The 26,968-nt window shown below is 41.9% G+C and overlaps 1 protein-coding gene across 2 annotated transcripts in view; it reads right to left on the bottom strand.

The window, feature by feature from the left end:
- KIF3C (kinesin family member 3C) overlaps positions 1-26,968 on the bottom strand; it is a 211,170-nt gene that overhangs the window by 27,155 nt on the left and 157,047 nt on the right. For both annotated transcript variants that reach the window (XM_029596276.1, XM_029596275.1), the window contains exon 5: positions 13,469-13,585. In XM_029596276.1, coding sequence (XP_029452136.1) covers positions 13,469-13,585 — 117 coding nt within the window. The remainder of the gene's footprint in view (positions 1-13,468; positions 13,586-26,968) is intronic.

Genomic DNA, 26,968 nt, shown 5'->3' with positions numbered 1-26,968 from the left:
GCGCAGAACATGCTGGAATGTCTGGGAAAATACCGAAGACCTAGGGACCGATTCTCTGAAGGGCATTAGTTTTGTGTGGTTGCCAAGGGTAATCTCACAAAAGTCATGCCAAGGTAAAGTCTTACATACTGAAGCATTCATGATATGTAAGTAAGCATGGCAAACACATTTCCTTTGCTAACCAGCACTATATGTTATTGGGCTGGTAAGCACAGGGGAAGAAATGTTTGACTCCCCTTTCCTTGATCCTTCTTAAATACCCCTGCTCCTTTTAAAAAGACATCCTCCTCCCAGGGACCCCTGAATCAGCACCTCCTCTCCGATCCCAACCCTTCCCTTCCAAGGCCTAGCAGAACATCCCACTTCCCCCTACTGCAGGCAGTAGGAAACAGGACTAGCTCCTGCCAGCTCCAGCATCATCTTCAAAATGGCACCAGTTGGTAGTGCCGTCCACTATGATTCACATGTGATTAGTACAGGCATCAGAAAGGGGGGGGGGCACTGGGGCCATGGCCCCCCACAATTTGTCTGACTTGACTCCTCCCCCTCCTGCTCTCAAATTGCTGTGTGAGAGGGAGCCCATGAGAAGGACTGTGTGTGTGAAAGAGGGAGCCTATGTGCAGGGGTGTCTGAGTGTGCAAGAGGGAGAAGAAGTCTGTGTGAGGGTGTGTGTGTATGTGAGAGAGAGACAGAGGGATCTTGTGTGAGGGGAGGTGTGTGTGCAAGAGAGAGAGGAGTATATGTGAGGGTGCATGTGTGTGTGCGAAAGAGAGAGAGTGGGAGCCTATGTGAGTGTGTGTGTGTGAGAGAAGAAAAAAGATGGCCTTGTGAGGATGTGTATGTGTGTGAGAGAAACAGATTGAATCTGTGTCAGAGAGTGGGACAGGAAGCCTGCATGAGGGGGCTCATGGGAGAGGGGTCATACTCTGGGATTAGAGGGCTGGGAGGTGAAGATTGTGGAAGGGGTTGAGCCTGTAGGGGAGGAAAGAGATGAGAGTGGAGTGTAATGTAAAATAAGCAGTTCATGTTCTTTCGTCCTGTTATCTTGTAACAAACAGTTAACATGTTATAATGTAAAATAAGCAGTTCATGACTTATTTGTTTCAGTTATATGTAAACCGATGTGATATCTCGATCGAATGTCGGTATATAAAAACAACAAACAAATAAATAAATAAATAAATAAATAAATAAATAGAGATGTGAATCGGAACCGGAATCGGTTCAGTTCCGGTTCCGATTCAAATCTTATAATTTTTATCGTCCAGCCCGATTGGTTTTTTGTTTATCGGCTGCGCCCGATCCGATAAACAAAAAACCCACCCTGACCCTTTAAACCTGACCCCTTAGCCTCCCCCACCCTCCCAAACCCCCCCCCCAAAATGTTTTTAAATCACCTGGTAGTCCAGTGGAAGCCCCGGGACCGATCGCCCACTCTCGGGCCGTCGGCTGCCACTAATAAAAATGGCACTGATGGTCCGATAAAAAAAAAACTACTCCGACCCTTTAAACCTGACCCCTTAGCCTCCCCCACCCTCCCAAACCCCCCCCCAAAACGTTTTAAAATCACCTGGTGGTCCAGTGGGGGCACCGGGAGCGATCTCCCGCTCTCGGGCTATCGGCTGCCACTAATAAAAATGGCACCGATGGCCCTTTGCCCTTACCATATAACAGGGTATCCGTGCCATTGGCCGGCCCCTGTCACATGGTAGGAGCACTGGATGGCCGGCACCATCTTTAAAAATGGCGCAGGCCATCAGTCAATGCTCGGCGCCATCTTTAAAAATGGCGCGGGCCATCCAGTGGACCGCCGACGCCATCTTTAAAAATGGCGCCAGCCGTCCAGTGCTCCTACCATGTGACAGGGGCCAGCCAATGGCATGGATACCCTGTCACATGGTAAGGGCAAAGGGCCATCGGTGCCATTTTTATTAGTGGCAGCTGACAGCCCGAGAGCGGGAGATCGCTCCCGGCGCCCCCACTGAACCACCAGGTGATTTTAAAACGTTTTGGGGGAGTTTGGGAGGATGGGGAGGCTAAGGGGTCAGGTTTAAAGGGTCGGGTGGGGTTTTTTTTATCGGGCCATCGGCGCCATTTTTATTAGTGGCAGCCGATGGCCCGAGAGCGGGCGATCAGTCCCGGGGCTTCCACTGGACCATCAGGTGATTTTAAAATGTTTTGGGGGGGTTTGGGAGGGTGGGGGAAGGTAAGGGATTCATTTTAAAGGGTCGGGGTGGGTTTAGGGGTTGTTTTGGTGTGCCGGTTTTCCCGCCCTCCCCCCAAATAACTCCCGTTAGTGGACACAAACCCGATTAACGATTTTTCACGATAAATCGGGGGAATTTCTATTGTATCGCACTCTTTAACGATTTTTGACAATTTAAAAAATATCAGACGATATTTTAAATCGTCAAAAAACGATTCACATCCCTAGAGTGGAGTAATTAGATTCTGAGAGGGCAGATTGAAAGGGGTCTGGTCAGGGGAGTAGGTAGGAAGTTGGAAGAGATACTCTTATAGTGCACTTCTAGGGGAATTCTGCTCAGAATATTTAAGACTGCATCTTTGGGTAATAACTTTTCTATATTACATTTAAGTTCATTTCTCAAAATGTATATTGTGTTATTTTGACCAATATAACATTTGCAGAAATTTGCAGAATTTTAAAATTTTGTGTGCAGAATCCCTCCAGAAGTACTCTGATCTCTTCTCTTCCTATACCCAGATCCCTTACTCTCCTTCCTCCCCAGATCCAGTGTATGTAACAGAATGATAGTTAGGGATGGAGTTGGAGGGAATTTGCATGGCTCCCCAACCAAAATGTGTTCTGCGGCTCCTGGGGTATAGTGCTGCTAACCAGTGCCATTTTAAAGAGCACACTGGAACCAGCAGGAGGTAGGCCTGTTTCTCTTCCTGCTAGCAGGGTGAGGGTAAAGGGATACTTCATAGATTGGGATTGATAGAGGGAGCGTTTAGTGAAATGATCAGGATGCTGGGAAAGGTGATGAGAAAAGGTCAGTGTGCCAATTTGGCATGCTAGCCCAAGTGGCAAACATTTTTTGAGCACTAAATCAAGTGTGCAGAAATGCTTTCCACTGTCTACAATTCAGAGGTTGATATTCAGCGCCTCTTAGCTGGATAAGTTTGGCTAAAAAGTTATCCAGATCAGTGAGGGGTGGGACAGGGCAGAGCTTCTTATCTGGCTATCTTATCCGGATAAATGCCGATATTTGTCCTTATCCTGCTAAGGCCTGATTCATTAAGGTTTTCTTCCCATTCTGTGTCTATGGGAAAACAGTTTAGTGAATCAGGCCCTAGTTAGCTGGATATTCAGCTGTCTAAAGTTAGCCTGTTAAACTTATCTGGCTATTAGATAGCAAAGTATATTCAGCAGCACAACAGCCAAATTAGCCGGATAAGTTTATACAACTAAATTGTTCAGCTGAACAGTGGCTGACCATGGACCCTCTAGGGAATAAAGAGATAATATGCTAATAAGCTCATTATCTTCTTATTTACATACTTTACTTAAGTAGCTGCAGTCATTTTGATGGTAGCTGCAATCCATTGCTTCCGCTTGGATTAATGTATCCAGAAACTGTTGTTTTTGAGAGCATTATTGATAGCATACATTAGTGAAACAGCCCCTTGGATAGTATTCAATACCATGCTCTCAGGCTAGCACACAGGTGAACGCACATTTTGTGTGTGCATCCATAACTCCTTATGCAATAAGGGGATCAGTGTGTCCAAACCAGTAATAGCTAATAGGCTCATTACATGTAAATGCCATGTTGGTGAGGTTATTAGCTGTTATCCCCTTATGTAAAAAATAAATGTGCTCCCGACGCGTACATTTTTACCTCAAAAATTAACTCCAGCCTCAGAGCTGGCGTTAAGTCTGAAGGAGCCCCAAAAGTTAACAGAAAAGCAGAAAATACTGTTTTTCTGTAATTCCTCTGACTTAATATTGCCTCTGACTTTATATTGTGGCAATATTAAGTCAGAGGAACCGAAGAAAGGAGTAAAGTAAGAAAAAAAAAATCTTGCCAGTGGTCAGGTTCAGAAAACAGACGCTTAATTAACGAGCGTCCGTTTCCCTAACCCGTGGCTATATACAGCCACTTCTCCTGGGCTCTCGATGCAATAGACACATTAGGGACGCATAATTTATCCCTAGCGCGTCCTTTTTAGAGGGGCTGCTCATTTGCCTATTGCATTGAGGGTCCAGAAGAGGTGATTGTGCGTGCGTTAAAAAAAAAGTGCGTCAGGTTTGGACACACGTTTTTAGTGTGTTGGTATTGCATTGGCCTGTTAGTCTGTTACAAGCTATAACTGCAGTGCATCTTTATGATTCTGATAAAAACATCTTTGCTATACTGTGAGAATGAGTGCATAATTGCTCCCATAAGGGTCTCTTTACATGCATCACATTCTCTTTGTACAGCTAGCTCTTTCTCGTGTCATGCTCTCTGTGGCTCTATGATTTGCTGTCATTCTGCCACCCATAACACTCAAGCCCAGGCCAAGTTTGACAGGCTGATCCAGTCATGGTTTTTCACAGACCCCATTCCAGTGTATTCTGAATGTAATGGCTTTGTTTATTTATCCCAAAATGCAGCAGAATAGATTTTGAAAAATTTGGGATTGAATTAGCCTGTGACAGAATTTAACTTGTATCTATTAGAGGTCTCAGAAAGAAAAAGAGCTCGGTTTGTTACGGCCTGGAGGAGTTTCTGACATACAGCCATACAATTTTAGACCAAATAACAAAGAGACTTCCATTGGGATCAGCTCTCTACTGGTTGTCATGGCAACTGATCCTATTCGATGCTGTAATATGTTACTATACACGCCTTAATATGCCTCTTCTAAGTGTGGATCCCATCTTATCCCTTCTACAAGACATCAGGTTTCCATCTCTGTAACCTAAATATAGGGCTTCCCATTTAGGTCTTCAAATGAAGAGCAACTGCTGGCATCCCTCATGCTCTGTTAAACAGAGGAACGTAGAAACTGTGGGGATCAGAGTGCATTCCAGTCTAAAGGGAGCTTTCCGTCAAATGGTTTCAGGCTCCCGCTGTTGTTATTGTCTTAACATCCTGCAGAGCTTTGAAACAGCACATTGATTGCAGACTTCAAAGAAAACAGGCATGTGCCTATTTTTGTTTATTGATGTGAAAAAACAGATGTGGAAAGATCATAATTATACAATTTGTTGCGAAGAGAATCTTCAGATATTTGTGAAAGCAATCTGTTTTCTGACAGGACTGTCCTGTTGTAACTAAAGCATACAGCTATGATTCCCTGCAAGGCCTTGTGAAAAGTAAGGTCCTTCAACATGGTTAGTACTGATTTCACCGTACAGGTTTCTGCTGCATGGCGTGTCTTGCAGTTCTCTGGGAGCTCCTGCAGGATCTTATACTCCACTGTGTTACTAATGTAATTTTAAACTTACTGCATTTTAGCTTCTTAATTATTGGTTTACTACAGTGCACGTTCCTCTCAGGGTCGTGAATCCAGTGCACTGCTTTTAAAGCACTAATAGCAGGGAAAGTGCAAAATAAATAATCCACAGTAGGCACAGTCTCAAATCACAATAGGTGAGTTAGGTTCACAGCTGTCTAGTTATTAGTGACTTTATTATATCAATAAAGACAGTCAGTAAAAGACATCATCAGTCTCACATGTGCAGAACTTCTGTTGTATGCACTTGCACCCACACCCACTCAGATTATGTCACATTTACAGTCTCTTTCACAAGCAATCACTAGTGCCAAAGCCCTCCTCAAAATTTCTTGCAACATCCTACTAATCCTGCTTGTTCGCTTTCATCCCCTTCCAGCTACTTTCAAAAACATCCCTCTTCTCCCTCCTCCACTAGCACCTTTATTACACACCCCTCAGTAGTATCTACTTGTCCTCCCATCCTCATCATCTTTCCCCATACTCTAGTAACTCTCTTCCTTTAGCAATTCTCTTTCCATGCCCTTGTCTCCTCATCACCACAGAGAAGTGGTAGTGCCATCTTCAAGATGAAGACCCTACCAGCCTTGACCAATCCAGGTACAGTACTAGTCCTGGTCTGTTCGGGAGATGAGTAACTTCATTGGACCAGACATAGTCTGACCCCACACCCACACTGGTGTTTTCAGGCCTAAATATTATGGAAAATATAATTCTGAGGACATTTCCACTGATGTGAATCCTTCAGGATCTTCAGTGAACTCAAGCACATTCAGAAATGTGTTATCATTTTAATCTTTAGCTCTAGTGAACCCATTACTTCACTGTGACTCACATCACAGTACAAATTAAAAACATGGAAAATGATAGTGATGCTCCTGCTGGCTAGTATTGTTCTTTAAATATTCCACATTTTTCTCTCTTCTAGAAACTGGGGCATTTCTCTGCAGCTCCAGGGATAAAAAGCTGTTTCGTAAAACTTGGTTGCACTATCAGCACATTTCTTTAATCAGCATTCTATTTTTGTCTTACATTGGCTCAAATACTTTTTTCCCCCCAAGTAACTTAGAAAGGATTCTGAAATCAAATATTAACATGAAGAAGGAAGCAATAGAGAATAAAAGTCTTCAGGCAGAAGAAGCAATTACAGTAGATGATCCTTAAAGATGGTTTAATAAAGTATTGCCACTATGAAATACTAAATTGGTAAATTATTAATTTATGTAGTTAAATTTATTTCTCCCCTGTACATACCTATGCTCCAGGCGAGTTACATTAACAGCTTAACATATTATCCATTAAGACAAAAAACAAATTAAACAAAATTAGCTCTTAAAATGAATGCTCAACACGGATCAAAAACATACAAATAAACAACATAAAACAAACACCAAAAGTAAATTAAACATAACACATGAAAAAAACCTGAGAGCAATAAGCACAACATAAAATAGGGGCAAAACAGAAAAATTCCAAACCTGTTTCATCAGTGACTAAAGGCTGATTTGGCCAAGGCCTCCAAAGCCCATTGTACAGATTAATCCATTGTGCCAGCAATATCACAATAGGGATATTTATTTTATTTATTTATTTTTCATGTTTTTCTATACCGACCTTCCTCAAAGATATCAAGTCGGTTAACAGTGCAACAAATGCATCTCAATTAACAGTACAATAAAATATGGCATAAAACAATAGAATTAATACATAAAACCATTAAACGTTTCATATTTCTCCGGTTTAAATACTAAAATGAACAATTATTCCATTCAACATAAGTCCCTCAACCTGGCACTAAGGTAACTTCTTGAGCCTAAAATTCCTAAAATCTCTGTAATAATTAATTGCTTAAATGTATATATAAAATTTCCTGTCCTAAAATCCTTAATCTAGGCTACAAAAGCTCTATTTCCTTTACTGACTCCTATTCTTGAAATTATTAATAATTCCCACAATTAATCTTAAATCAAATTTTCAAGGCAGTCCTCTTCTAAGGTTAATCCAACTGATTTTGAGTGAGGTCAGTTGCTGGTACCATTTGTTTCATTAAACGCCTGTTCAAATAACCAGGTCTTTATCAATTTTTTAAATCTCCGTATGCTAGGTTCTGTTCTGAAGACAAGAGGCAAAGAATTCCAGCTTTTCGGACCGGCCAGGGATAATGTCCTTTCTCTGACTGTACTCAAATGTGCTATTTTCGGTGATGTTATCGTCAACAACGCTTTTCCCAGAGATCTTAAATTTCATACTGGCGTATGAATACGGAGGGAGGCATTTAGCCATTCAGTGTCTTGGTTTTCACTGGAAGTACTGTGTCCAGCTACACTGGATATAAAACACAGACCTATAAAGAGCTGCAGATGTCTGTGGGCAATCCATAGACAGCTGTGGAAAAACTATGAGCAGTTATTTTGAATAGAATGGAGTTATTGTAACCATAGGCTCTATGCAAATTCTAAATTCCCTCACCTTCGGGTAGCATTCTCGCATTCGTAGACCTTTTGGCTTCATCTATCCCAGTGTCCTTACTGCCACTGGTAGCAAAACAAATCCATTTCAACTATAACATTTTTGTCATGGAAAAAGACAAAGGGCCAGATGTACGTACTAAGCATGTCTCCCCTAGACTCAAAATGGGAAAATCATAAGAAGTTAAGACTTGTCTTACTGGGTCAGACCAAAGGTCCATCAAGCTCAGTATCCTGTTTCTAACAGTGACCATTCCAGGTCACAGGTACCTGGCAGGATACCAGGGATAAGCAGTGGAGTTCCCCAAGTCCATCTTAATATTGTTTATTGCCTTTTCCTCCAGGAACTTGCCCAACCCTTTTTTTAAACACAGCTACACTAATAGCTTTCACCACATCCTCTGGTAACGACTTCCAGAGCTTAGTTATGCATTGAGTAAAATAAATATTTTCTCTTATTAGTTTTAAATGTATCACCTAGTAACTTTATTGTGTGCCCTCTTATCTTTGTATTCTTCGAAAAAGTAAACAACTGATTAATGTTTGCTTGTTCCACTCCACTCATTATTTTATTGACCTCTATCATATCTCCCCTCAGCAGTCTCCTCTTAAGAAAGAATCCTAATCTCTTTAGCCTTTCCTCATAGGGGAATCATTACACTCCCTTTATAATTTTGGTCGCCCTTCTCTGTACCTTCTCTAATTCTGCTATATCTTTTTTGAGATGTGGTGACCAGAACTGCACACACCATTCAAGATGAGATCATACTATGAAGCGATACAGAAGCATTCTGTTTGCTTTCTTGACTGCTACTGCACACTGAACAGAAGATTTCAATGTTTTATCAACAATGAAGCCTAGATCCTTTTCCTGAATGGTGTCTCCTAATGTGGAACCTTGCATTATGCAGCTATAATTTGGGTTACTCTTCCCTAACGTATCACTTTGTACTTTTCCACATTAAATTTCATTTGCCATTTGCATGCCCAGTCTCCCAGTTTTGCAAGTCCTCTTGCAATTTCTCACAATCCTCTAGTGATTTAACTACTTTGAATAATTTTGTGTCATCAGCAAATGTGATCACTTCATTCATTGTTCCCATTTCCAGGTTGTTTATAAATATATTAAAAAGCAGTGTTCCCAGAACAGATCCCTGGTGTACTACTCCACTATTTACCTTTCTTCATTGGGAAAATTTACCATTAGCCCTCTTTTAACCAGTTCCCAATCCACAATAGGACTCTGCCTCCTATCCCATGACTTTTTAATTTCCTAAGAAGTCTCTCATGAGGTACTCTATCAAATGCTGTCTGGAAATCCAGAAACACTATATCAACTGGCTCACATTTATCCACATGTTTATTTACACCCTCAAAAAAAATGTAGCAGACTGGTGAGGCAAGACTTCTCTTGGCTAAATCCATGTTGTCCCATTAAACTATGCCTTTTTATATGTTCAGCAATTTTGTTCTTTATGATAGCTTCTACCATTTTGCCTGGCACAGCTATCAGACTCATTGGTCTGTAGTTTCCTAGATTGCAACTTGCGCTCTTTTTAAAATTTGGTGCTACACTGACAACCCTCCATTCTTCAGAAACCATAGAAGATTTTAATGATAGTTTACAAATTACTAATAGCAGTCCACAATTTCATTTTTCAGTTTTTTTAGCACTCTGGTCTCATCTGGTCCAGGTGATTTGCTACTCTTTAGTTTGTCGATTTGCCTTAGTACATCTTCAGGGTTTACTGAGATTTGATTCAGTTCTGCAGAATCATAACTTTTGAATATAATTTCTGGCATGAGTATAGTTTACATCTTCCTCAGTGAAGATTGAAGCAAAGAATTCATTTAGTCTCTCTGCTATGGCTTTGTTATCCCTAAGTTCCCTTTTTACCCCTTGATTGTCTAATGGTTCAAATGACTACTTTGAGGCTTTCTACTTAAAATGTACCTGAAAAGGTTTTTGTTGTGAGTCTCTGCTTCCACGGCAAGCTTCTTTTCAAATTCTCTCTTTGCTTTCCTTATCAATGCTTTGCATCTGACTTGTCAGGGCTTATGCTGTTTCCTGTTTTCTTCATTCGGATCCCTTTTCCATTTCTTGAAAGATGTTGTTTTAGATATTATAGCCTTTTTCGCCTCACCTTTTAATCCTGCTGGTAGTCATTTAGCCTTCCTTCTACATTTTCTAACCCGTGGAACAAATCTGGTCTGGGCTTCCAAGATGGTATTTGTAAACAATGTCCATGCCTGATGTAAACTCTTAACCTTTGCAGCTGCTCCTTTCAGTTTTTTCCCATTTTCCTCATTTTATCAGTCAGCTTTTGGAAAGTTAATTGCTGTCACAGTATATTTCTTTAGTGTCCTTCATCCAGTTATTATGTCGAATTTGATCATGTTGTGATCACTGTTATCATGTGGCTCCAGCACTGTTACCTCTCACACCAAATCCTGTGTTCCACTAAGGACTAGATCTAAAATAGTTTCTCCTCTTGTTGGTTCTTGTACCAGCTGCTCCATGAAGCACTCATTTATTTCATCTATTTATTATATTTATATAATGTCATTCTGTTATTAATCGCTACGGTTTACAGCAAGGATAAAACATGTTAAAATATAGAAATCTAGGCACATTACCTTTCTCGCATGTCCTGATATGACATTGACCCAGTCAATACTGGGTTAATTGAAATCACCCATTATTACTGTGCTGCTGATTTTGTTAGCTTCCCTAATTTCTTTTACCATTTCATTGTTGTTGTCTGTTCATTCTGACCAGGTGGTCGATAATAAACCCCTTCTGCTGTTGTATTCTTCTTTTCACCTGGAATTTCTAGCCATAAAGATTCAGCAATGCATTTTGATTCCCACAGAACATTTATCCTGTTTGACTCAATGCCCTCTTTTAATATATAGTGCCAGCCCTCCTCTCATTTGATCCATCCTATTATTTCAATATAATTTGTTCCTGGCATCTCTGTGTCCCATTGGTTATCCATCTTCCACCAGGTCTTTGAGATGCTAATTATCTCTACCTCTTCATCCAGTGCTATACACTTTAAATCTCCCATCTTATTTTGTAGACTTCTAGCATTTGTATACAGACATTTCAAAGTATGTTTCCTGTTTGTATTAACAGCCTACTTATCAGCTGACAAGGGTAATTTGAAAACTTTCTACTCTGTCTGCTCTTTACTTAAAGGCACCTGATCTACTTTAGCATTTATTGCAACCTCTCTACTGGGATGCCCTAATTTCCCTGTTCTCTTAGTATTCTTCAAAGATACATCATTCCGAACCATGCTCTTCTGAGCGACTGACGGCTTTCCCCCATCATCTAGTTTCAATGTTGTGCTCTCTCCTTTTCAGAGGCTAGGGCCAGCAGCCTGATTCTACTCTGGTTAAGGTGGAGCCCATCCTTTCAGAAAGCCCCCCGCCCCCTCCCCAAAATGATGCCCATTCCTAACCAACCTAAAACCCTTTTCTCTGTACCATCATCTAAGCCTTGCATTGAGACTCTGGAGCTCTGCCTGCCTCTGGGGTCCTGCTTGTGGAACAGGGAACATTTCAGAGAATGCTACCCTGGAGGTTCTGGACTTCAGTTTTCTACCTAAAAAAACCTAAATTTGGCTTCCAAAAGCTCCCTCCTGCACTTTCCTATGGCACTGGTTCCCACAATTATCAAGATAGCCGGCTTCTCCCAAGCTCTATCTAAAATCCTATCTAGGTGACGTGTGAGGTTTGTACCTTCACACCAGGAAGGCAAGTTACCAAGTGATCCTCATTTCAACCAGCCACCCAGCTATCAACCTTCTTAATAATCGAATCACCAATTATAATGGCCATCCTAACCCTTCCCTCCTGAGCATGTGCCCCTGAAAACCTATCCTCAGTGCGAGAGAATACTACATCACCTTGAGGGCAGGTCCTAGCTACAGGATTGCTTCCTGTTCCTGCTTCACCGGGGCTATGTTCTTCCAGGTGACCTTTCTCCTCCAAGGCAGCACAGGGTCTGCCAGATTGGACGTGGGACTTCTCTACTATATCCCTGAAGGTCTCCTCTATATACCTCCTGTCTCCCTTGGCTGCTCCAGGTCTGCCGCTCTAGCCTCCAGAGATCGGACTCGTTCTCTGAGGGCTTAGAGTTCTTTCCATTTAGTGCACACATCCTACCTCTCGCCAGCTGGGAGATAATCATATATCTGGCACTCAGTGCAAAAGACTGGAAAGCCTCCCTCTCACTGCTGGAGTGCTATCTGCACATTAATTTTGTTGATTTGTTATCAAGTTTAAATTTCTAAGTACATTTAGTCTGTTGCTTTATTTTATAATTGTCTGTCAATGACCCTGAAAACAATACAATGAATCTACTTACATCTATCTAGGTACTCACCTTATTGACTTTTATCCTGAATTAAATTTCTTCTGAGTTAAACTTGTAGTAAATTTACAATAAGGAGTTGTGCACTATTAGGCACGTGTTTTCAGTCTTCTTCTGCCGCAAGGGATGCGGGGCCTCTGGAGGCTGGGGCTGTGGAAATTAAAGCCTGGATAGCTTGTGCTGACCTGTGGAGTCCTCTCCTGGGGGCTGCTGGGTAATGTATGCAGATGAGCCTTCTGATCCTCTTCTGTTACATATCCTCTCAAATACTTATTGAGACAGCAAGTTTAGACGTCTGTATGTATTGAGATTAAGAGCTACAATTCCAGGAAGAATAACACCACTTCAAGGGCAGCAAATCTATAAGGGATAGCACTGCAAGCTATTTTACCTTTTGGTTTCTCAGAGTCTCCCATTCTTTCATGATAGCAGATTGCATGTATGTGCAGTGCACTCTTATAGCTTCTGGTGGTTCATCTGTATTCATTCACAGTACAGCTATAATGAACAATGCAGCCCTTGTTCATGGAATACTCCTACAGTGTCTTTTGGAAAACACCCACAGATGACAGCTTTGCAGTTTTCAGGATCAGTTCTCTTGACTCCCATAAGGGTGCATGGCTGCATCTATTTATTTACTGAGCTCATGCCTTTTCATTGGTAGATCCAGCAGAGTTACAGTCAGGTACTACAGAGGGCTTATAATCTTTGTTTGTCTCTGAGGCCATGGAGGGAAAGTACTTTGCCCAAGGTCACAAGGAGCAGCAGCAGGATCTGAGCCCTGGCTTCCCTGGTTCTCAGCCCACTGCTCTAACCACTAGGCCACTCTGCCAGCACAGTCCTGCAGCTGATTGTGGCAAACAGTAAACTTCTACTTTTCATGATGTCTTTAGACACATTCACACGGCCTCTCATGGAATGCCCTTGAAAATACTTGTGGGACACACCTGCAGTCATGTGTATATATATCTGTAATTCTTCACGGCTCACTCTTGTAGCTACTCGCACACTCCTGCAGTTGTTCATTGAACATTTTGGCATGCACTTGTGGCTTAACCTTACAGTCATTTGTGGCACACCTCCACATGTCCTCACTTGCTGTAATGGAAAGGAAAGAATAAGGAACTGCTGGGGTGACTGGGCTGATGCTTACCTGCCAGCAGGTACCAGAGGTTGAAACTTCCACTGATCTTCTTCGCAGTCAAACAGAAAACGGTTCATGATCTTGTTTTTCTCTTCCGGAGGAATGAAGTTTTCGATGATTAAGTACCTAGTCAGGAAAGAGGACAAAAGAAGAGGGGTGGAGAGGGTGGAAGGGAGGGAGATGAGGAAAGAAGGAGAAGGAAACCAAGAGAGAAAAGCAGAGGAGAGACAGAAATATAGGCAAAGATTTAGAAAAGCCAGAAAGATAGGAAGTAAATATGAGGGGGCAGAAAATAGATTGGAAAAACAAGAAAGAAAACAGTGGTTGTATTAAACACACTAAAATAAATGCAAAGAAAGATATTATTTTGCACTGGAATTAGGTTTCATCAAAATTCATTTTTACACTAGAATTACAAACTAGACAGCAAATGTGGAGCCCGATCTGACTTTCGGTGTCATGATATTGGCTGTCACTGCTCCCAGGTTTATGGCAGCCATTATCATGAAAATCTATCTGATGAATTCCCCAGGAATCTGACATCAATGAGATGAGGGTGTGACAGAAGATGTGCTACCAAGGACATTGTGCAAATATTGTTACAATTCTGAGTCATAGACTGCAGAACATTGCATCTATGGACTGTTATAGTAGCACATCACAAAGATGATCCAAAATGGTTTCTCATTTCTTAAGTCCTTAGGGGCTGAGACTGAAGTCCACTGGATATACAGACAAGAGAGCTGTTACAATGCACTCTCTTCCTGTCCTCCACATACTCATATACCACTGCCTGGCAGCACAGCCAGAGGGTATGTAACCAAGGAATGACTTTTACAGCTAAGCATGCATGAAACTGAGGAATGAGCTAGCTAGACTCTCCATTAGCTACTGCAAGCTTGAATGCCAGGAACCAGGTTCATTTTGACAGGGTCTTACTCATCAGGGCTTTTTCCTGTAGATGCAGAATGGAAAAAAAAAAAGCATTAGTGAATTGGCCCTCTAATTTTCAAAAGTTTAAACGATTAGCAGAAGTGCACACAGCAAGGCTATGGAGAGAAAAAACAAATAAATCTAGTTGATATTTTTCATGTTTTAGGGGAAAAGAGTATATATATCTGGATTCCACTAACATGGCTAAGTAGAGGGAAGTATGGATTAGATATATAAATATAAATATAAATATATGTATATATATATATAAATATATATATATATATATATATATATATAAATATATATATATATATATATATATATATATATATATACACACACACACACCATACACATCCTTAATTTTTTCTGATTTTGTAATGTGTCCTCTCTTGGTCTGCAGCAGACAACCTATGTTGCTTTTGGGAGCTGTTCCACAAATATTAATCCTGGTTATAATAACATGGGTGTTGTGAAGGGTAACATAAGAGGTTACCATTGAAGAGTGGCCTACTGGATATAGCAAGGGGCTGAGAAATAAGTAAGCTGGAGTTCAAATCCTGCTTCTCCTACTGACACTTCTTGTCACCTTGGGCAAATCACTTTATTTTCCATTGCCTCTAGTACTCATTTTGATTGTCATCATTTATTAATTTATGACATGCTTTTCCACCAAAAGAGTTCAAAGTGAGGTACAAATAATTAATAGTCAAGGTACTTTACAATAGGTTGAGCAGCGAGAGAGAGACAACCATATTATATAGTTAACACACAATGTCCACATTCCGAGAGGTCGTTTAGAGTCATGGCTTATGAGGGGAAGAGTGTTTGCAGCGTGCTGGAGTTTTTGACTTATTTGATGTTTCTGATTTGTTTAGAAGACCTGTGTAGGCAAGACAGGGGGTTTTCTTCACAATTTGGGAAGCAGTTGAATCTGAGTTATAGAGGTTTGAGTGTTGTTCTTGACATTTTTTGTTAACAGCTGAGACCAAACACTGCCTCAATCATGTTTTTAGCAGTTTTCTGAAGGATAGGAGGTCTGGGGCCAGCCTGATGTTGTAGAGGCACAGCCTGCAAAGGTTCTGTTTCTAGTGCTGGCAGATGCATAGTCTTCAGGAGAGGGGCCACGAGGCAGGCTTGCGACAGAGAATAGAATGGGTGGAGAGGCTCATAGGGAGTGATGGTTCTGCTAAGGTAGGATGATCTTTGAGAGATTTTATAGGTCAAGGTTAGGATCTTGAATTTGGTCTGGTAGTGCATTGGCAGGCAGTGTAGGCTTTTCAGGAATGGGTTGATGTGGTCATTGTTGATAATATATTGAAATTTTCTGCTCAATGCATAGCAGCGGCCAGGAAAGCAAATAGAATACTAGGAATGATTAGGAAAGGAATGGAGAATAAAATAGAGAATATCATAATGTTTATCTATTGCTCCATGGTGCGATCTCCTCTTGAGTTTTGTGTCCAGTTCTAGTCACTACATCTCAAAAAAGATATAGCAGAATTAGAAAAGGTAGAGAGAAGGGCGACCATTGATAAAGGTCTTATGAGGAAAGGCTAAAGAGGTTAGGACTCTTCAGCTTGGAGAAGAGACAGCTGAAGGAATATATGATAGTGGTCCATGTAATGAGTGGAGATGAATGAGTAAACATTACTTGGTTGTTTACTCTTTCAAAGATTGTGAAGCCTAGGGGACACACAATATAGTTAGTAAGTTGTATATTTAAAACTAATAAGAGAAAATATGTTTTACTCAATGCATAATTAAGCTCTGGAATTCGTTGCCAGAATGGTGAAAGCTCTTAGTGTAGCTGCAATTAAAAAAGGAAAAGTCTAAAAACCCTTATTAAGGTGGACTTGGGAAAATCCCTGGGATAAGCAGCATAGACTCTATCTATCTTTTGGGATCCTGCCAGGTACTTGTGACCTGGATTGGCCACTGTTGGAAACAGGATACTGGACTTGATGGACCTTTTGTCTGACCTAGTATGGCAAATCTTGTGTGTACCTTCATTATGAGGCAGGAAGAGGCATTCTGAATAAACTGTAGGCAGCGGTTCTGGATATTGGGGATTCCTATACACAGTACATTACAATAATCTAGATAGTAAGCACTTTGGGGCAGGGACTTAATGTACCTGAATATTTATCATTGTACAGCGCCATGTATATGCAATAGCATTATAAAAAATGATAAGTATTATTGCTGCTACTATCAGTTCTACAGTAAATGAACATCAGGAACTAAAGATGAACTGCAAACACCTTGGTGAAAATCAGTAAAGAGAAACAATTAATCAATTTCAGAAGGTACCTGGAATGGCATGGTCTGCATGAAGTTCTATTTTCTACATGCTAAAGCATTGCTGACAAACAAAAGGGAGATTTTATGTATTCTGCTGGGTAGAAATAGCATGCTTTATTTTTTTTTCATATAACTTTGAAAGTGTCCCTTTCTTTGGGGATGGGGGTAATTTAAATTTTCCTGCTTAGTGAATTTAGTTCAATGTAAAGATATCAGAAGTAGACACAATGCCAAATATTGGCAGTTGGAAATTCTCAGTCTGATAGCTGTGGGCTATCAGACTGAGAATTAACAGAGAGCCGCTAGATAACGACCTTTTGGAAATCATAAACCAGTAGCTGTAGAGACTCCGAGTTCCAGATTTAAACAAATGAATTTGTGTTGGAGAAGAGCAGGGAATCTTTGGAATGGCTTGACAAATTCGGAATTTCTCACCCTAAGGCTAAAGTAAGAGAAATATTCTGGATCGTTGAATCTAATTCGCCAAAAACAATCAAATAAAATCAAGAGAGTGAGGGGGTATGTGTACTAACATTGCTAGGCAGTGAAGGCTTCCTTCTTTGCATGTCTCACTTCACCAGCTGCTTGGTTAGCATTCAGAGGAAGAAGGAAAGAGCTACAACACAAAGGAACATTTTCTTATCCATGGAGGGATCAGAGATAAAGTCTTAAGGCCAGCAAGAGTTAAAATCAGATGGAGATTTTTCTCCCCCCTGTTCAAGGCCTGACAAACCCAGTTCCTTCCAAGGCAGAAAGTTTGCCTGACCACAGAAAGAGGTCATATGAATCCATATGCAGGGAACAGATTTGGGTGCTCAGAATTCACAATCCGGGTCTGCGGCACCAAGCAGCCCAGTAAACATCCTTAACCTTTGGATGAGATTCTGGGGATGGTAGAGAGAGCTCAGGAACAGGAGGGGATTTCTAAGAACATTTAAACATGCAGAGTTTAAAAACACTTTATTAATTCTTTTTTAATACTGAGTATCTTATATTGCCTTTAACAGTGACTGTTATTGTTCTGCATTCAACTTTATTATTGTATAGGCAGATTTTTAACACAGAGGAGTAGAACTGCCCATCAAAAATAACAGGAATAGAAGTCATTTAGAAAGAAAACGGAAATTATTTTTATTTTTATATGAATGTGAGGTAAAAGTGAAAAATAATCTCCATTTTAAATTGCTTTTTAAAACTGATAGAATTCTGACTACCATTATATGCGAATGGACAATAGCCAGGATTGTGCCAATGCAAAAACCCCTTTTTGTGTCAGTGAGATAGTGAGAGACGTCTTTGTGTCTTAGAGTGAGAGTTCGAGTACAAGGCACTATCTGAGTGAATGCATGTGGAAGTGGTTGTGAAATTCAGAATGTTAGTGAGAGAAGAGCATATGTGAGTCAACTGTAAAGACAGTGTGTTACAATGCTGCACTGGCGGTAGTGCCCAGGTGAGTATGTATGGTAGTTCTCGCCCATTGCCTCTTGACTTTGTCCCAACAGTGTTTAAGTTATTGCCGATCCTGTGGTCTTTTAAAGCCCACTGTCATGCACGCTGGTGCTTCCTAGCAGTGTGGCATGTGGCTTTCCTAGTTGGGGGAAGGGGGCTGCATGACTGACTACTTGTGCATGACTGAATCCTGACTACCTGTGGTAGAATGGTGAAGGAGGAGAAGCAAGGGAGTGGGGATGCTCTGGCAGTGAATTGATGGCAGAGAGGTTGACGGCAATCCACAAAGGAATGGACATGTTTGCTTACTGGAGAGCTGCAGTGCAATAGAATGTTTTTTTTGCTGTCATTCAAATTTCTGGGTTAAAACAATATTTGGGATAGTGTGATGAGATGAAGGAAAAGAGAGAACCCACCAGGGACCAGGTGATTCTGTGAAGGTAGCCGGACGTGTTTTAGGTTGACCCCTCGGGCCTCCCTTCTGTCCACCCCTGGCTAAGAACATCCTGCCATGGTAAGCACCAAATTGAACACCTATATGTCGAGAGAGGTGAAAAATGTGGGTATGCAGGTTCTTAGTGCAGGTTATGTCTAATAGACTTGCAAAAAAAAGAAAAAGATAACTCAAAGTCTGCAGATCCCAAAATGGCCAACGATAAACCAGAAACAATATCTGACTCAGTTGATACTGGTATATTAATCAAAGCGGTCAGGAACGCTGTGGAAAAGGTTATTGATACTAAGCTGGCTGGGAAATTAGAGGAGAATTTTGCTAAATTCGATGCACTGTCCGGTGTTTTAGAAACAGCTACACAAAGACTGGACGCGATAGAATAATGGATCTCGGACCTGGAAGATGGCATCTGCAACATCAGCACTATAAACAAAACAGTTGAAAGGCTTGAGCCGCTAGAAGCTAAAGTGGAGGACACAGAAAATCGCTTGCGCCAAAACAACCTGCGGTTTGTGGGCCTTCCCGAAAAGCTGCTAAATGTTGAACTTCACGAGTTTTTGGAAAAACGGTTACCAGCAACTTTGCAACTTCCTAAATCGCTGGGTTCACTTCTCATAGAAAGAGCATGTCAAGTCAGCCCTAGGCAGGAGCACCAGGACAGGCCTCGGGTAGTCATCGCATGCTTCTTGAATTTCATGCAAAAATCAGCTGTTTTGCAAGCGTGCAGCCAAAAATAGAAGAGAGGAGGATACTCATTATTCAAGATTACTCAGCTAAGCTTGCGACGCTTCATAGGGCCTTCTCTCCCATTTGTAACATCTTTTTTGCAAAGAAAGTGCGTTTTACCCTTCAGTATCCTGCCAAACTAAAAATCACCCATGCTGGAAACAGTATGCTGTATAGCTCCCATGAAGAGGCTCAGCGATTTCTTCAATCGTTAGGTGAGGATTAATCTACTATACCAGATTGTACAACTGGTTGATTTACTGTTGGGGCGGCTGTGTTGACAACATGTAACGCAGGTGGTATTTCACAATGTTTACATGCACATTGGAGAAGACCTTTTGGTATATATATATTTTTTTCCTTCTTTTCAAATGCCTTTTGGGTCCATGGCTCTGCTTGGGACTACAAGATGGATGCCAGTGGAGACCTTTTGTTGGTGTTTGCAGTTCATCTTTAGTTCCTGATGTCTCAGATTTGAGCCCTCATGGTTGGTCGAGACTCTGCATGACTGGAGTGGCATGCTTAATAATAAAGTTTGCTATCTGGTTCCACTGCTTAAGCACATTCCTGACCTCTCCACTGAACTGAGGTTGTTCGATAGGCAGCTCACTGAGCACTTTCCCTGCATTGCTGTGGAAATTTGACATTGCAAGACTCATTGTTTGTGAGCCTCAGCAACTTGGAAAGAGCAATGAGGTTTGTGTGTGTGGCTTCAGTCGGGGGTCTCTTAGTGGCAAAGATAATGTTGAAATGGAGCTACAGATGTTGGGTAGATGGTGGGTCAGTGAAGCTTATTGGGCCTCCTCTGGCACATGTAAAGCTAGGGTAGCAATACTGATAAATAAAAATGTGTTCTTTCAAGTTACAGCAACTATTAAAGATCCAGGAGCTTGCTTTATAGCTCTGAAAGGGTCTCTGTTAGGTAAACCCATTACTTTATGTAATGTATACACTCCCAATTGTTATGATCATGCTTTTTTCTTGTCCATTGTTACAAAAAATTCAGTCTGGTCCTCTAGTACTTGGGGGGGAGGGGGGGCAGGAATTGAAATCTGGTGCATGATCAGGACTTAGATAGATCTCACCCTGGGCCCTCAGAAAAACTTTCCTGTCATAAGTGGATACTGTTTTTGTGTCAGCAATTGGAACTAGATACATTGCGCATTTTACATCCTACCGAGAGCGACCATACACATCTCAAGAGCTATTGCATCTCGATCTCATATAGACTATCTTTTAGTATCCACCAATTTATTCTCCAAAGTATCTGAGGTTGTGATTGGGCCTTTAGAAATATCTGATCATGCACCAACATGGGTGGAGCTTGGCTGGTCAGACCAGTGGCGGGGTGGCCGACAATGGTGCTTCCCTGCGCATTTGGCTAAAGATAAAGGTTTGAAAACCTTTTTTGAACAAAAATGGCTTGAATATCAGGAGCACAATGAGAGGCATGCTGGAGAGCCAGTTCTTTTCTGGGAGACAGTGAAAGTTGTGCTGTGAGGGGAGATAATTGCTTTTCTGAAGCATAGACGTATTAATTATTCCAATATATTAATAAAGTAAATAAACTGCTAACCTCACTGGTTAAACATAAGATGGATGCCAAATACATAGCTGCATATTAGAAATCCAAATCTTCTCACCTCCGTCTCAATTTCTCACATGAAACACCTTCTTATTTATTTAAATCCCGTGCAAACTTGGTGTGCTACTCTTTTCCAATCATTGAGAATAATCTCAATGATTAACCTTAATAAGCGCCAGTATTACACTTGATATTACTGAATCTGCAGTTACTTTATCTTTTGTTTAATCTAACATGAACCGACTTATCTGTGCTAGAATGTCGTTACCCAGCGGGGTCTCATTTCAAATCCAAAGATTTTTCCTCAGGGGAGGTACATACGATTCTGAAAGTCGGCAATTTCAAAAGTTACTTCAAGCGCTGCATTCTTTTCTCCATTTCTGTAATTCAGCCACAGAATTTTTCTGACCGCTCATTCACGACGCTGTCCAAACTAAGTCTCGTTACTAACTTACTTATACTCCACTCAGTACTTCAAATTGACCAATCAGACCCTACGTCCCTCTGATGTCAAAATGTTGTTAAATTAAAGAACTTCAATCTAGTTCTTCGTTTAGCCCAGTCGGCGTCTGGGTTTTAAGTGTAAAAATCCAGAATGCCTCTCCGTAATTTATTTATTTATTTGTCGTGTTTGTATACCGTCATTCGGTTTCGCCATCATAACGGTTTACAGAAGGTAGATTACAGTGTATAGTTTTCAAATCAGTTTATACATTCATGAAAACAAGTGCAGATACAATTAGGATGGGGTTAGAGGGTGGGGTGGTAGGGTAGGACGTAATTGGGATGAGTTGAACAGGTGAGTTAGTGAAACAGGGTAGACAAATAGTTAATAAGCAGTTAACTATGCTCTTTAACTTGTTATAAATGTCATAGAATTTCGAGAGGTCGTAGAAATGTCATTTTTCATGGGGTGGGCTGTAGTTTCTTGTTGGTGTGCAATGGTGTCGGACAGTGCGGTTGTTGGTGTGAGTTTGTACAGGCTTTGGTGAACAACCAGGTTTTTAGTTCTTTTTTGAAGGATTTCATGTTAGGTTGCGTTCTTAGGGCCTCATTTTCTAAAGTATCGCAGGCCTGTGATACTTTAGAAAACCACGCTAATGGGGGGTGGGGGTTGAAGCGGGGGGGCGGTCCTGCGCTAGCCAGCAGCGATCGCACCGTGGCAGTGCGATCGCTGCCGGTTTGCACCCAATAGCGCCACCATAGAAGGTGTAGCTATTGGGCGCGAAGTAGGACGCGAAAAGGCCCTTACCTTTTCGCCGTCCGCGGCGTCTTCACGGAGTCGGCCCTGGTGACGCCCCGATTCCTCCTCTTCCGGGGCCAACTCTGCCCCGATTTAGGTAGCGCAGGCATGCGCTACCTTCGCAAGCTATCGCAGGCTTGCACTAACTGCGCAAGCCTGCGATAGCCTTGGTAAATAAGGCCCTTAGTTCGGTTGGGAGTGAGTTCCATAGTGAGGGGCTGGCGATGGATATAGCTCTATCCTGGGTTGTATTTAGTAGTGTGATTCTGGTTGGGGGGATTTTCAGGAGGCCTTTATTATTTGAGCGTAAATTTCGTTTCGGAGTATGGAGTTCCATGGATTTGCTTGGTCAGTTGGATTGTTGTCCTATGATAAGTTTATGCAGGATTGTTAGTACTTTGTAGTCTATTCAATATTTTATTGGGAGCCAGTGTAGTGCTGTAAGAGTTGGCGTAATGTGATCATGTAGTTTTGTTTCTGTTAGGATTCTGGCAGTTGCATTCTGCAGAATTTGGAGCGGGTGGATGGTTGCAAGTGGTAGGGCATTGTAGTAGTCAAGATTGGCAAAAATAAGTAGCTGCAAGACAGTTCTGAAGTCATCGTATGAGAGGAAAGGTTTAAGGTGTCTGAGGGTAAGTAGTTTGTAGTATCCATCCTTAATCTTGTTAGTTATGTGGATTTTAAATGATAGGTCTTTATTAATGGTGATTCCTAGGTTTCAGGCATGTGTGACAGGGGAGATTGATGATTTTGGGTTTCCCATTTTGATTGGTTGCGTGAGAATGTTGTTGTTGTTCTTTCTATCTAATGTGATTATCTCGGTTTTGTCGAGGTTTATTATGAGTTTTAAGGTGGATAAACATTGTTTGATTTCCGAAAGAATGAAGGTTAGTCTTTTGTAGGTTTCGTCTAATGTATTCTGTATAGGGATAAGTATTTGTAAATCGTCGGCGTATAGGAAATGAGTCAGACCAAAACTTTCGAGAGTGTGACAAATTGGTAGAAGGTAGATGTTGAATAGTGTTGCTGATAGGGCAGATCCTTGGGGAACTCCAATGGTAAGGTTGACTTTGTTCAATAGGGTGTTTTGTTTAGTACTTGGAAATTTCTGTGTGATAGGTAGGATGCAAACCATTGTAAAGTTATCCCTGAGGCTCCTATTTCCAATAGTCTGTCGAGGAGGATGGTATGGTTAACTATGTCAAAGTATCCGATTTCCCCCTCGTGGTAAATCCTTAACATGATCTAAAATGGTCCAGTTTATATCTTCAAACTTGTGCTGACATTGTACACAATATGCAACCATTGGAGCTGTCAACGACTGGCGCTTATTAAGGTTAATCATTGAGATTATTCTAAGAAGATAATATTTTAAGAAAAAAAGAAGACAATATCTGAATACTTTTAATAGAGTGTGGCATGCTGAAAATATAAATATACAAAAAAAAATAATAAAAGGGTTGGAGGAGGTTGGTTAATGATGATATTGTGACAGCACATTACCAGGAAGTAATGGCACGATAACATCGTATGAAGCCTTCCACTCCTTCCTTTAAAAATTTTGCTTTATAATAAACGGTTTTTGAAATTCATTGGATTGAATTGGAAAAGAGTAGCACACCAAGTTTGCATGGGATTTAAATAAATAAGAAGGTGTTTCATGTGAGAAATTGAGACGGAGGTGAGAAGATTTGGATTTCTAATACATAGTTGTAGATCCCTCCAAAATAATTGTGTGTGTGGATTGATTGGTAAAATACATAGCTACGGCATGAGATAAAGGAAATAATATAGTTAATACTGCAGAGGGATTTCAAAACTTTTTTCTAGACTATTTTCAACAGCTTTATGAGTGACAGTAAGGTAATGAAAAAGCCAGGGATAGTTTTTTCAGAGGTTGGCTCTCCCTCGGCTCATGGATTCGCAGTTAGAGAAATTGCATGCTCCAATCTGTCTCCATGAAATTCAATATGGAATTCAAGGAGCCCCATACTATAAAGCTCCAGGACCCGATGGTTATAGAGGGGAATTTTATAAAATATTGATAGACAAGGTATCTATGCCCTTACATACAATGTATGAACATCTTATTGAGACTCAGTGTTTTCTCTACAAAACTAACATAGCATTGATCAGCTTCCTGTCCAAAAAAGGGAAAGACCTACTTCAACCATAATCTTCCGGGCTTATTTCCTTGCTAAATTTTGACCTTAAGCTACTGGACAAGATCTCTGCAGATTGGTTGGCCATAGTTCTACCTGACCTCTTAGCTGAGCATCAAGTGGGCTTTGTTAGAAGTAAATATTCTGTTCTCAATGTGCAGAAAGTGTTAGCCTCTAAGCACTGGAGTAATGGCTGCAATGTCCCATCCTTGTTGATCAGTTTTGACTCTGAGAAGGCCTTTGATCAAGTATAGTGGGAATACCTTTTCTATGTTCTTGACAAATTTGGGCTGGAGGGCATGAGGCTGAATGTGGTTCGTCTGCTATATTCTACTCCCACAGATTCTGATAAATGGCTCTCCAACTGGTGAGATTTTCATCTGCCATTAGGCTGCCCAGTCTTCCAGCCTTGCAAAGTCTAATTTATCACAATCTGCTTATGATTTAACAACTCTGAATAATTTTGTGTCATCTGCAAATTTGATAAACCTCACTTATTCCCCTTTTTAGATCATTAATAAATAGATTAAAAAGCACTGGTCCCAATACAGATCCCTGAGATACTCCACTCTTTACTTTTCTCCATTGAGAAAACTAACCATTTAATCCCTATTTTCTGTTTCCTATCTTTTAACCAGTTTGCAGACCACAAAAGGACATTGTTTCCGATCTCATGACTTTTTAACTTTCTTAGGAGGCTCTCATGTGGGACTTTGTCAAACGCCTTTTGAAAATCCAAATACACGAAATCTACTGGCTCACATTTATTCCACATGTTTAACAACGCCTTAAAAAATGTAGATTTGTCATGCAAGACTTCCCTTGGCTAAATCCATGCTGACTGTGTCCCATTAAACCATGTCTATTTATATGTTCTGTGATTTTGTTCTTTAGAATAGTTTCTATAATTTTTCCCAGCACTGAAGTCAGGCTCACCGGTCTATAGCTTTCCAAATCACTCTTGGAGCCCTTTTCCAATATCAGGGTTACATTAGCCACCCTCCAGTCTTTAGATACTATGGACAATTTTAATGATAGGTTACAAATTGCTAGTAATACTGTTGCGATACTGCCCGCAGCCGGAGCTATGGGCAGTCTCTTACCTTCGCGGCGGGAGCTGCCAGGATTCGGCCCTGCAGCCCGGAGGCCGCCGACATTGCTTCATGTGGCAAGAGGCCGCCGCTTACATCCTCTTCACCGCGGCAGGGAGCCGCAGGCTTCGGCCTCTTTTCCATGGCACGGAGCTCCCACCCACGCCATCTTCTGGCAGGTCTGAAGGCCTGCTCCTCAGCAGCATGGACGCCATCGCTCTGCCCCTGCCTTCCTCGTGCGGCAGGAAGCCGCCTCCCATGTCGAGGCCTGCCTGCGGCCCTTCTCCTGCTCCAGCGATTCATTGGCGAGGACGCCGCTGTCCAGGGTCCTGTACCTCTTCTCTTCCTCTTCCTTTGGTGTGGGACCATGCCTCTTGTCCAGCTTTAAAGGGCCAGCAGAGAGTGGTCCCTCTGGCTCCACCTGGATGACATCACATGGGTGTTTCCTGGCTCAGTTGCCATTCCAATTTCGCCATTGCAAGGAGCAAGTCCTCCTTAGGACTCCTCGAATCCCAGCTTCTCTTAGGCACTCCGTTCTTCGTGGGATCCCGTGTCTTCGTCCTGGTCTCTTGTCAAGTTCTGATGTCTTCACGCCCTGATGTCCCAAGTTTCCGAGGCTCCACTTGTTCCGTCCCTGCGTGGTCCGCATCCAGTCTGGCTGGGTTGTGTATGGCGCGCAGTGGTCCGAGTGGTCTGCGACCATCCTGGCTGGGGTGTGTAGGGCACTCGGTGGAACAAGTCTATCCATCGTGGCCGAGGATTCTCCACGTCTTCCATCTGATCATCATCATGCTCCTGGTTCCGGATATTACCTCCTTGTGGTCCGTCTTCAGTCTAACTTCAGGATACCTTCAGATGCATCTTCCAAACCGGGTTGGAGGTTTCATCCTCCATCGACTGACCTGTCAGGTGCATCGATCACGCCGGGTTCTGAGGCTCAGTCTAGGACAGGCTTCAGGAGTCGTGGCCGGTTACCTTCATCCATCTATCCTGATGTCCTCTGACTCAGATTCCCAGATGTCCGTCTTCCTTTCCTTCAGTACTCACCGCCATCGTGAACTCTAATGTATTTGAGTCGATGTCAGCTTGTTGTCTGCTTCGCCTCCAACATGGTCTGTGACCAGTCAGGCCTGGCTGTGTAGGGCGCGTGGCGTGGAAGCACTCCTTCCAAATCCTTCTTCATTCCTGAATCCACATCTGAGTCTTTGTCTGAATCCACGTCTGAGTCTTTATCTGATGTCTTTACCCTTCAGCCACTGTCCGTCCTGTCGCATTTGCTGCTCCTGTGCGGCAGGTCCATAAGGGCTATCGAGTGGCCGGAGGGCTACTCCAGAGACCAACATTGCGTTGCTGGGTCTCTTGATGCGACAGGTTCGGTAGAGGTATGATCTTCACTCTACTCCCAGATGAGGCTCCGTCTCACTGCAAGGGCACATACCACTCGTTCCGCAATGGGCAGCACCCCCTAGTGCTTCCTTCCATCGCATTGCATCAGATTGCGAAGGCCTAAGGGTCTTCATCTCCCAGAAGTGGGATCGTTCCCCAGCCTCCCGCAACAA

The sequence above is a fragment of the Rhinatrema bivittatum genome, chromosome 3, assembly GCF_901001135.1.
Source record: "Rhinatrema bivittatum chromosome 3, aRhiBiv1.1, whole genome shotgun sequence".
In the NCBI taxonomy this organism is placed as follows: Eukaryota; Metazoa; Chordata; class Amphibia; order Gymnophiona; family Rhinatrematidae; genus Rhinatrema; species Rhinatrema bivittatum.
This window is presented reverse-complemented; position numbering and strand designations above follow the sequence as displayed.